Below are 12,902 nucleotides of genomic sequence, written 5' to 3' on the forward strand. Positions count from 1 at the left end.
TAGATGGGTACAAAAATATAGTTGTAAACATATTATATTCATATACAATTTATATTTAAAGAACATCAAAACAATGTTTAAATCAAATTTTTTGGGGTTCGTAATTATCACATATTAGATCCTGATAATAAATCTGAAAAGGTAAGCTTGGTCTCCTTATATGAATAGTCTCAACAACAAATTCAATTCAAGTTGTGTGAACTTATGTGCCCCAGATTGACAGTCCTGCAATATGACAACTCAGGTTCCTCATGAAACACAATGGGACTTTGCACTGAAAATCAATGCTACACCGTGATAAAAACAAGAGCACCGTAAAGCAGGCAGGGCCCTCAATCTATCAAATCTTCAGCCGCAATCCCCCACCTGAAAAGTATACTTTTTTTCCCTTTTCAGGGGAAAAATTCTCCCTAATTATATATAATGTTGTTTTTTTTTTATAAAGATGCGTCTCATGATTATTATATCTCAATTGTATTTCAATTTAATCTTGTAAAACATACTAAATTATGAACAAGAGCACCGCCTTGCGGGTGCAGACCGGTCATCTATTTTCTTTTTAAAGGTGAAGGGACTCTCATTTTCAATCACAAAGGAGGGAGGGGTGGAGTGAAGAGGGGTGTATAGCATGGAAATGTGGACATTTATTACATTATTTTCCAAAAATGGGAAAAAAAATGCTAAAAAAAAAAAAAAAAAAATTAGGGGGGGGGGGGGGGGGGGATTCGGGTGGGGGGAGGGGGGGGGGGGTGGGGGGGATTCTTGGGTGCGATAGGTGGAAGGTATTTCAAACATAAAATAAATATTTGTGTTTTTTATCGGTTTAAAAAAAAAATAATTTGGGGGGGGGGTGGGGTGGGGGTATAGTGTGAGGGTGTGGTGGTCATTTGTGAGATGATCTTAAGAAAAAAAAAAAAAAATAGGGGGGGGGGGTGGAGGGGGGTAGGGCACGGGGGATGGTTTGGGTGGAGTCTATTGTGGTATGTAAGGTTAGAGTAGTTTTGTCAAAGTATCAATCAAATCTAATCATAAATAAAGAAGTTATGGCAATTTAAGCAAAATTTAATAATTTCACCTTGAGAGTCAAGGTCATTCAAAGGTCAAGGTAAAATTCAACTTGCCAGGTACAGTAACCTCATGATAGCATGAAAGTATTTGAAGTTTGAAAGCAATAGCCTTGATAGTTAAGAAGTAAAGTGGATCGAAACACAAAATTTAACCATATATTCAAAGTTACTAAGTCAAAAAAAGGGCCATAATTCCGTAAAAATGACAACCAGAGTTATGCAACTTGTCCTTTTACTGTACCCTTATGATAGTTTGCGAGTGTTCCAAGTACGAAAGCAATATCTATGATACTTTAGGGGTAAAGTGGACCAAAACACAAAACTTAACCAAATTTTCAATTTTCTAAGTATAAAGGGCCCATAATTCTGCCCAAATGCCAGTCAGAGTTACATAACTTTGCCTGCACAGTCCCCTTATGATAGTAAATAAGTGTTGCAAGTATGAAAGCAATAGCTTTGCTACTGTAGGAATAAAGTGGACCTAAACACAAAACTTAACCAAATTTTCAATTTTCTAAGTATAAAAAGGGCCCATAATTCTGTCAAAATGCTAGTCAGAGTTACATTACTTTGCCTGCACAGTCCCCTTATGATAGTAAGTGTTGCAAGTATGAAAGCAATAGCTTTGATACTTACGGAATAAAATGGACCTAAACACAAAACTTAACCAAAATTTTCAATTTTCTAAGTATAAAAAGGGCACATAATTCTGTCAAAATGCACGCCAGAGTTATCTAACTTTGCCTGCCCGGTCTCCTCATGATAGTCAGTAAGTGTTCCAAGTTTGAATGCAATAGCATTGATACTTTCTGAGAAAAGTGGACCTAAACGCAAAACTTAACCAAAATTTTCAATTTTCTAAGTATAAAAAGGGCACATAAATCTGCCAAGAGTCTGCCAAAGCAAAAATCATCCAAAGACTATGGCATCAATTTATATTGACTAGTGCAAACATGTACAAATGTAATGAGAGAGTAAGTAAAAAAATCCCCCAAAAAGGGAAACGCCGCGAAAATTCCCCCTCATGAGGGTAGCGACCCACTTCCCCTAAAATAGATTGAGGGCCCTGCCAGGTACCAACGCTCGGCTGCTTTTGCAGTTGTGAATAAATGAAAGCTTGTCAGAAGATATTTTTTTTAGACCTATAGACCCAAAAATGGGTGTGGCGTGTAGAGCTCATCAAGGTCAACCTACATATGAAGTTTCAAAGTTGTAGGTGGAAGCACTTTGATTTGAGAGCCAATGTTAAGGTTTTAGCAGGACATCTATGGCAGACGACACGACAAGCTGGCTATAACAATACCTCAGGTTTCTCTCCGAAAACAGCTGAGCTAATAAGCATAACCTGCACTTGTCAATTTCGAACCTGGCTTGCTAAAATTTCCATTTTCATTTAGATCGGCTTGTAAGATTTGTTGGTCTGAAGTAACAATAAAAGAATACAGCCTTCATTGGTGCAACTGCTATTTTCACTGACACACTATATCCCCTATAGATTAAAAGTTTGCTATGGCATAGTGGTTGTGGGGATAATTCTTAAGATATTCTTAATAACACTAAGTTCTGTGTCTAACCACGAAATGGACTCAAGGGCAATCCGGGTCATCACCAACCCAATCTTGGATTAAAAAAAAACAATATAAATCATAAAGTATTTGAATACATGTATATACAGGCTTCTTTCGAGGATGATGTCCTTAACAGAATGTTCTATGTCAAGGAATGTTTTGCCAATTTTGATTAAAAATTAAAGGTATTCCTGAATGTTCCAATTTAAAGAATATTCTCTATTCTTAAGACTACAGTTTAAGTATTGTTTGGTGAATACAGACTCAAGCTAAAATACACAGAATAAAGCTAGCTCCTACATACGCCATTCTGATGCAGGTACTCGACTGCCTTTGTGACAACCTGTAGCACAGCGCTGGCCTCGCGCTCAGAGAAGAACCGCTGTTGAAGGATCTTGTCGAGGAGTTCCTTTCCCTGGAGCCACTCACACACCATGTACACCTTGTGGCCGTTGTCAAATACCTGTGTGACATAACATTTGTGCTTTAAAAAAAAAACCTTTGCATGCTGGGAAATTTGTCATATGCTAAAAGATTTTTTTTAAATAAAATTCATTTTAATTATTAAATACTTACCTGCTATATCATGCTTTTCCTTTCCAAGGGGAATTAACTCATCCGGAATTTTAACTGGGAATCCGCCACCTCAATACCGTAATACAGGCCAGGTTAAACATAGTGCAATGCAACCTAGCAAAAAATCGGTAACCAACCCTCAATATTCTTTCAATATATATACAAAAATATTAATCGAATAGCGGGGTAGGAGGTGGGACTTACCGATAGCAGGAAAGTATTTAATAATAAAAATGAATTTTATTTAAAAAATTTGTTTTAATGTCATAAATAGTGACCTGCAATCTCATGCTGATTTTGTAGCTGCGGTGGGATGGTTCGTATATATTTTCCCATCACAGTAGAACCCATAAACAGGGTTATCAGCTAATGATAGCAAAAACCCTAAACAAGGGTTATCAAGTAATCTTCGTTTAAACGGTATTAGTTATGACTTCTCGGACAAAGTAATATGTCTATGTCGTAAAGAAGACACAACCGTAAGTGAAACCACAACAAGCCCAAACATATACAAATTGTATTGTTGGCACTTCAGAAAACAAAGATAAAAAGATGACAAAGGTGGTCGAATTCCTCAAGAAAACAGCTTTGAGCACATTAAAAAGTGGGGTGTGATTAATATATGCCAACAAAACAGACAGAGCTCTTAATTCATGCGGTCAGATCCTAAAAAGGAATGAATCCTTAGATAGAGATAAGAGTAACTTTCCTTAATCGAGGTCTAACCCCGAGAAATAGAAGCCGCAAACACATGTCCACCCTTTTTTAGGGAAATGAAGAGTGTCTTTTGAGAACCTCGAATGGACTTCCGACTAACACTGCTGAGATAGATCTTCAAAGCCCCAATTACCCATAGAAGTTTATCCTTATCTTCATGACTACCAGTTTAAGAAAAACATGGAAACTTGAAGGTTAGAAGCCATATAGAGGACTTGATAATAAGCAAGGAATCCTGGCTAACACAACAAAGTGAGGACGACATTAGATCCAACTGGAATGGTCGTATTCAACAGAAAAAGCATGAATTTCACTTCTCAGTATGGTAAAAGCCATAATAAGAAGGAAAACCATCTTAAAATTATATTGGAACTGTTAATAAGCCTGATGAAAAAGGTTCATAGGAAGCTCATTAAGCATCCCAATACATGTAACACAGACCAAAACCGCTTAAGAAGGTAAAGGAACGAAAAAAAATATAGTGTTGACGTTCCATAGCTTGGATCAGTTCCAAAATAGGTAAGACAGCAAAGAGTTGTGATGACTTACACAAAACAAGGTATACGAAAGCATAATCTCTATCCTTTGATGAAGAAAAGAACAAATTTCTTATCATCAAGAAAAAAATGAGAAAAACCTCTATGTATCTAGCAGAGTGATTAAGGTAATAACTATGCTCTCGAAAACCCAGTCAAAAAAGAATTTCCATAGAACCTTAATAAAGTTCTGATGGAATTATCCTTGCACAAGTAACAAGGATTGAAACTCTAACAGAAAAATGTTCTCCTGTAGAGATAACTAAATAATGGCCAGACATGTAGTGGCACATGTTTGGATCAGTAAAAATATGTCTCTCTGAGATATGATATTTGACCTGTGAAGAAGTTTCCTGAAAATAATTGTACAGGAGACTTAAAAGGTCGTAGAACCATAATCCCATGGTTCATTAAGTATATTGCATGAAATTATGGCAAAAACTCAGTTATTGCAAAAACTCACCAAGAAGGCAAGATATTCCAGTTACATGTATGTCAAGTGGACAAATGTATAACAATCACACACCCTGCTGGATCGATTTCTGTGAACTGCATTATTGACGTTGTTCAGCATACCGGTATATACTGCGATCTATGATCGCATAACGCTCATTACTAGCGTTAGATGATAAACAACGTTCTTCGATATACTATGCATCAATTTTTGTACGCCATTCAATTTAACTTGTCCGTTGCTGAACTTCACTTGTCCGTTAATGTTTATATAAAATTATAAACGCATTTATTGATTAATGTAAAACAATGTGGAATATACCAAAATTAGTATGATTTGCTAGTTTTGTTTATAGTTGTATTTCAATAGTACATTCATTATAGCAGTATATTATATACAATATAAAGACTTTCTAAAACTTTTAATCTTGCAAAGCTAGTGTTATTAAAACATGTGTTGAACATAAGTTCATCGTAATCTTAACAAATAAACTAGTTCAATATGTCGACCTCATCAGACTGAGGCTCTGCGCCGCTACTGCTAGCAATTTGATTATCATCAACAGGTAACCATTGAAAATCTGTGAGCCAAGTTTCTTGAAAAGTTCTGGTGCGTTTGATAGATCATATTTTTTATCATAATCTTTCTTAGTTTTTTTGGGAGGTGGACTGCTCAAAGCTTCGGGTTTCTGCTCCGTTGTTGAAGATTTAAAAAAACTAAATGTTCCATTTTTACCATTAAAGTCGTCTTAATAACAAGGTAGACCGTGTTTTGATTATCTTACTTTGATACTTTTGATTTCCGTCTGATTGTAAAAATAAAGCAACCAGTCTGTAGACTGTCTATCAGTCGGGCCGAATGTTTAAAATGCGGCATGCTCCTGGTCTCTTATAGAATAAGGGAGATCACTGCGCAGGAGAGTGCCCGTATTTTAGCTTGATTGCTCCGCAAATAGCACTGACAATGTAATCGCATGTCAACATCCGGTTTTGTAAAACTTAATTACGGCTTTAATACAATGTATTTTTTTGTATACCTGGACCCGACTTTTAAAACGTGTTGTACACGGACAACTTAATTGAAAAAAATCAGTTGCCCAGACAAGCAAATGTACGACTCGGGCAACTCGGACATTTGATTTCGCCACCCCTGCCGTTGCATAAATCACTACCGCGCTGAACCCAACGGAAAATTAATTCGACAGAAAGAACTTCAAGACAAAACCTCCAACAGGGCATTGTGACGACCTGGTATGAGTAAGACGATAGAGAATATTTGTTGTTCTTGCAAAGAACGAATAAGTTCCTGATTTCCAGATACAAGGAGAGATAATATGATCACCTCCGTGTCTGTAAGTAAACCACGACCGATGTGTGATAGTTGAAACCATCACAAAGGAATCTTGAAAATGTGTTGTAAATGAAAAATAGCTAAAAAGAATTTTCGCTTTTCAAGATGTTGATGTGCAGGTGATATTCATTAGGATACCACATAATTGAAAAAATCAAGATACATTGTTCTATGTGATCGTCCCTAACCTTCTCTGCTCACATCTGTATAAGATGTAAGGAAGGTTGTGGTAGAATAAACTATATTCTTGCCAAGATAATCTTCTAGTCTAGACACCACTGAAAAGTGGTAAATAATGACAAAAAGATGGAAATCTGTGGCATTGAATACGCCCGAGATAAATACAATTAACTTAAAAATAAACCTGAAACGGACGTAAGAAAAGACGTCTCAGCAGAAAGACCGGTGACCGGACCGGTGGCCGGAACCATTAGTCAAGGATGGGTGGGAAAAGAAATCACGGAGCGCCGAACTTCCCACTCCCAACACACTTGAAAATTGGTAGAATAGGAAAGTGTTTAACACTTAATATAAGTTTATGACCTATCTACAGTATATAGCCTCTTCTTGAACCAAAAAAACCTTTAAAATCCTGGAGAATACAGGTCATGAAGTCATTGATGGCGAAGTACAAAAATATAATTGACAGTGGTACCTCCGGAATCGGAGGTGTGATGGCAGAAAAAGGTGAAAACCCTAGGAGTAACCTTAAGGGGGTCCACCTTTGCCGGAAGAATGCTTGGAAGTCTTCAATTCTGACTTGATTAATCCATTACTTCACTCCTAACCGGGACGAATTCCGAAAGGAATACGACCAGTTATAGGAAGACTGCCTGTTATGGCCAGAAGTGTAATAGAAGAAGCACTTTAAGATGAGGTCCCTCCAGATCCTAGCATCTAAGATCTGAGTTCAATAGCTCCCAAGCCATCTACAAGACTGTAGCCACCATGCGGTCAATCTGATAGGCAATCCTATGTATCTTGAAAATATGCACTGTCGTAGGAGCAATAGAAAAGCAGAAGTTGACACGAAATGTCGTCTTGTTAATCCTGCTAGCGTCACTTATGTGTCCAAACTGTTCCGTGACACTGACTTAAAGTCTGTAGCTGACAGGTAAAGGCGGGTAAAACAATTCATCGTTAAGGTCTTGAACATAAATTAATAGAGGTAAAATAGTAATGTGAATAGTCAATGCTTGACTCTGAGCCCGCTTCAGCCGAGCCCGCTTCAGCCGAGCCCGCTTCAGCCGATCTATCTGCAAGACCAGTAGTCTGCATGTAGCCGGTTGAGATAGAAGTAGAAATAACAGATATAGGTATTTCATAATCTTCTAGTATTAGTAGTTCATAACCAGCACCAGAATGGATAACTGGTCAGGAAAATCAACCATAGACCAAGTCAGTGGAGATGATTTGGTAACCAACGGTCGCCAGTAGAACATCAGTATTGAAAAACACAAAATGTCATGTAGATTGTTGAATCCATAAAATATAGTATTCAATACAATCATAGCCAGGGGTATACAACTAGGTATTGAAGACGACACCCGTGATACTATAAAATTGACCGATGAAAACACAGTGGAATACCTGTGATTGGTAACTGGTGACCGAACCGGACCGATCAATGACCGGTAACTGTAGCCAGGTGAACGGACCAGTCATAATATGACCGGTGACGTTACCAGTTAAAGACCGAACAAGGGACAAAATTGTCACAAAACCAGGTTTTCATTGTGAAAAAAAAATCTGATAAAGGGAGAAAACTCAAACTGAACTTTTGAAATGACCAAAAAAAATTAACCCCCTTTGTAAGTTTTTTTTTTTTTAAATCTATTTTTAGTCGTGGCGACCTTGACGTTGGAGATATTGACGTGATTCTTTCGTGGGACACACCGTCCCATGATGGTGAACAAATGTGCCAAATGATTTTAAAATCTCACAATGAATGACATAGTTATGGCCAGGACAAGCTCATTTATGGCCATTTTTGACCTTTGAACTCAAAGTGTGACCTTGACCTTGGAGATATCGACGTAATTATTTCGCGCGACACACCGTCCAATGATGGTGAACAAATGTGCCAAATGATTTTAAAATCTGACGATGAACGACATAGTTATGGCTCGGACAAGCTCATTTATGGCCATTTTTGACCTTTGAACTCAAAGTGTGACCTTGACCTTGGAGATATCGACGTAATTATTTCGCGCGACACACCGTCCAATGATAGGTGAACAAATGTGCCAAATGATTTTGAAATCTGACAATGAACGACAGTTATGGCCCGGACAAGCTTATTCCGCCAGCCCGCCAGCCAGCCCGCCAGCTGCCAGCCCGCCCGCATTCGCCAATCTAATAACCAGTTTTTTCCTTCGGAAAACCTGGTTAAAAACCTGGTTAAAAATGGTGGAATCCATATGGTCTGATATCAATGTCAAGCACTGCTCGGAAAAGAAGATCGTGCCAAAAAATCAAATCCGATGGCGATGAGACATCACTAAAGCAGACGACGAAGATTCATTTGATGCAAAGAAGAGGAGGAAGAATAGTATGATGATGATAACGAAGAAGAGGAAAAATAATCCGCTGATGATGAACGCCTACTTATTCTGACCGGTGACCAGTGATGGGTGCAGTTCACACAGGCTAATGATGGACAACGCTTTCCGTCTACACTGGACCTCCTTCAAACGAAAAATACAATGACAGCAGAAAGTGTATTCTCTGATTAGCCTTTGCAGACTTCATAGCTTAATCTGGGAACACACTATGCACATGATTTTAATTGATTATAGTTGTGCAATTATGCAATCAGCCCTATGGGCGCCTCCATATTTGAATTCCAAGGAAACACTCGAACCCGGGAGCAAAAACCCACCCATTTTTTATTGGATTCAGCATTATAATGGAGTGCATTATATTGGATTTACGGGGTATCTACTCACATCTCTTAAAGTTATAATATTTGGATGACGCCCAAATCTCAGGAGAATTTCAACCTCTTCGGATGGATCCACTTTCTCTTTGTTCATTATCTGCAACAGACACATGTACAATACTGAATAATTACTACAATTTGGAAGAGATTTAACAATCAAAGATTAAATAAGCTGCTTATACAGTGTAAGTGTAACAAAACCTGTTGAACATTTCTAATAAATAAGTAAATCTAAGTCAATTTCTTAATCCGATTAAAGATGCCAATTCAGGTCCAATAAATATAGATCATTTGACATTGCTAACTTGCACAAATAAAATTATAAAATTTAAAAGAATAACAAGAGACAAAATTGTCAAAAAAACAGGTTTTCATTTTGAAAAAAAGTCTGATAAAGAAAGACCAACTCAAAATGTGCATTGCTACTGATCAAAGTTACCCCCTTGTTTCAAAATCAATCTTTTTTTAGTTGTGGCGACCTTGACCTTGGAGATATTGATGCAATCCTTTGCGCGACACACCGTCCAATGATGGTGAACAAATGTGCCAAATGATTTTAAAATCTCACAATGAATGGCATAGTTATGGCCCGAACAAGCTCATTTATGGCCATTTTTGACCTTTGAACTCAAAGTGTGACCTTGACCTTGGACATATCGACGTAATTCTTCCGCGCGACACACCGTCTAATGATGGTGAACAAATGTGCCAAATGATTTTAATATCTCACAATGAACAACAAAGTAATGGCTGGGACAAGCCTGTTCCACTCGCCCGCCATCCCGCCGACAATCGCCAAACTAATAACCATTTATTTCCTTCTGTAAACCTGGTTAAAAATTATGAATCAGGTATTGTGTGAAGAAATAATGAGGAAACTATGCCTGTGTGGTAAGGAGACCCCCAACAAAACGCACATGCTTCTGGGAACAGGGACTGAACCTGGGTTGCCTAGGTGAGAAGTTTGTGTACCTACCTATGTGCTAACCTGACAGTATTCTGGAAGTGGTTTTTTTCATCTTCTCTTAAGACACCAAGTCCTGATTCTACCCAGAAAATATTCTCCAGAGTTTCTCAATAAACCAAAGGCTTTTGATGCAGTAGAGCTATAACAAATACCTTTTATGTTTAAATAAAGAAGAATACAAGACTTAATTCACAATACCTTTACTGCGTAACTGTTTCCATTTTGGCGATGTACACATCTCTTACAGACAGAATATGAACCAATGCCCAGGTCCTATAACAGAACATACCGTTAAGGTTAACAAAGACATACCTATTAATGGAGTGGCGTTCTGACAAAACTGGGCATAAGCGTAAAGTGTTGTCCCAGATTAGCCTGTGCTGTCCGCACAGGTTAATCAGGGACAACACTTTCTGCCAAAATTGGATTTTTGTTAAGATCTCTTCTAGGCAAAAATCCAATTTTAACGAAAAATGTCACACAAGTGGAAAGTGTCGTCCCTCGTTAGCCTGTGCAGACTGCACAGGCTAATCTGGGATGACACTTTACGCATGTAGCATTAAGCCCAGTTTTCTCAGAACACGCCTCAAGGTATCAACATTAGGGCCTTTGGCCATAAAACGCTCACCTGAGACTTAAAAACTATTCTGAGAAGGTGGAGTTGAAATAAGCAAAAGTACTTTAAGAAACATTAATTTAAAATTTCTAGGCACATTATCATAGCAAACTATGAAATACAGAAACTATATCAGTATCAGTAAGATTTCAGTCAATATACTGATCAAATAAATATTTGTAACCACACAACAGACACAAATGAAAGATCACATCAGAGCCTAAAGCACAAATATATACACATAACTTAGCCGATTTTCAGATATTTGGATTCTTATGCAATAACTCACAAAAGGATTCTATTGGTAGTAAATATTAACACCTACCTCTTTCAACTCGTATTCATCAATAAATGCACTAGTCTTAACACCAGGAAGCTGAAATAAGACAAACAGGTATTGCTACACTGAACAGTTCAGCAAAAGAGAACACCTATGAAGCGGTTCAAGTGCCCCTTAAAATCAAATTTTATAAATGCACGAACAAACTATACTTGTTCAATGTCTATTTACACTTCATGACAATATTGTTTACTTTTGCAGCAAACTATTTGTTATTGCATTTAAAGTGAATAAAGCACATGAAGTATTCTTAATGGAAGTTAGACTTTTCAGAATAATGAAACAGAAAATAGTTTTAAAGGTAGGGGTGTAATCATTAAAATGAAATAATTGATTTCCATCTATATTTAAGATATAGAGCTACCCAGATTTTCATGATACTTTGAACAATGAATTTAAGAATTACAACCCAGCTCAAGGCAAAAAATATTTCATGTAAACAAAATGCATGCATACCTTAGCAAGACTGATTTGATTGTCCAGAGGGTTTCTGGAAGGCAGATGATCGTCCAGTAAAGCCGGGGCTACAAAACTGAATCCTCTGAACAACTCATGGGCAGTAGCGCTGGGAGGGATACCTGGGGAATCTGTAACACAACAAAATCAGGTAAATATATAGGTTCAATAAACAACTTGTGTGCAGTGCCATAATGGGGGTCACAGAGGAATCTCTTTTTAAACTGTGCCTTACATGATTTTTTTTAAACTTTATATTAGAAAACTCTTATCATTTACTACATGAATAAAGTGATGCATGAACTGACAACAAAAGCCGTAGATCAACTTTTAAACGAAACACATTACCTTTGGGTGTCTTTGATGTGAACTCTGGATCGAAGTAGAATGCGTCGTCTGTCTGAACCACAGCAGGTTTGAAGGGTGGGCTGACCTCACGTTTCATTAACTTAATCCAGTCTATTGAAGCAAAGAACGCATGTGACTTCAGCTCTTCTATGCCGCTGTTACTGGAACCTGTTGGTAAATCACATTATGAAGTTGAGTTTTGAGACTACATGGACATTTCTGAGGATGCTGTTCAAATTAGATGCAGATAATTTGTAATTTTTACACCAACTAAAAAAATTTCAATTAAAATTTGTTGACAAATAGCTATTACACAAGTTTTAACTTCATTGTTTGACACAGTTTCTTAACAGGCCTTATTGGATACCCAATTATGATAGATATATCCCTTGTAGTCTAAATAGAACATAATTTAAGCCTTGCTCTGGGAAAACAGGGCTTAATGCATGTGGGAATGCATGTGAGAATGCATGTGAGAATGCATGTGAGAATGCATGTGAGAATGCATGTGAGAATGCATGTGAGAATGCATGTGGGAATGCATATGCACAGGCAAATCTTGAATGACACTCCGCTTTTATGAATTTTTTTCTTGAAGGGAGGTCTCATCTAAGCCCAAATCCAGTATAGGCTTGAAGTGATGTCCCTGATGAGTCTATATTGACTGCACAGTCTAATCTGGGATGACACTACACATCTGCATTAAGCCTAGTTCTTCCAGAGCATGACTTATTTGTTACCAGGGTTACCTAGTCTGTTCTGTGGGTTCCTCTTGAACAATGCTCTCAGCAGACTTTGAGCCTCCAGAGACAGAAATCCAGGCATCCCCAGCTTGGCTCTGAAATCACCAACATCTCATTAACAATTCTTAAACATGCTTTTTCACCATTATTTACCACTTAGATACGTATTTTGACGCATTTGTAGTCCCTTAGACAGTTAAATCTAATTAAAGATCTTTCTTAC

General features: G+C 37.6%; 1 protein-coding gene across 4 annotated transcripts in view; it reads right to left on the reverse strand.

The window, feature by feature from the left end:
• The window catches only part of LOC127849592 (ribosomal protein S6 kinase alpha-1-like), a 58,318-nt gene that overhangs the window by 11,111 nt on the left and 34,305 nt on the right, over nt 1-12,902 (reverse strand). For all 4 annotated transcript variants that reach the window (XR_008034941.1, XR_008034939.1, XM_052382315.1 and 1 more), the window contains 7 exons: nt 12,686-12,774; nt 11,937-12,104; nt 11,589-11,719; nt 11,118-11,168; nt 10,375-10,449; nt 9,217-9,306; nt 2,940-3,098 (listed from right to left, as the gene is read on the reverse strand). Coding sequence is in view for 2 of the 4 variants with exons in the window: in XM_052382315.1 (XP_052238275.1) it covers nt 2,940-3,098; nt 9,217-9,306; nt 10,375-10,449; nt 11,118-11,168; nt 11,589-11,719; nt 11,937-12,104; nt 12,686-12,774 (763 nt within the window). In the remaining 2 variants the exon portion in view is untranslated. The remainder of the gene's footprint in view (nt 1-2,939; nt 3,099-9,216; nt 9,307-10,374; nt 10,450-11,117; nt 11,169-11,588; nt 11,720-11,936; nt 12,105-12,685; nt 12,775-12,902) is intronic.

The sequence above is a fragment of the Dreissena polymorpha genome, chromosome 11 (genome assembly GCF_020536995.1).
Source record: "Dreissena polymorpha isolate Duluth1 chromosome 11, UMN_Dpol_1.0, whole genome shotgun sequence".
Classification (NCBI taxonomy): domain Eukaryota; kingdom Metazoa; phylum Mollusca; class Bivalvia; order Myida; family Dreissenidae; genus Dreissena; species Dreissena polymorpha.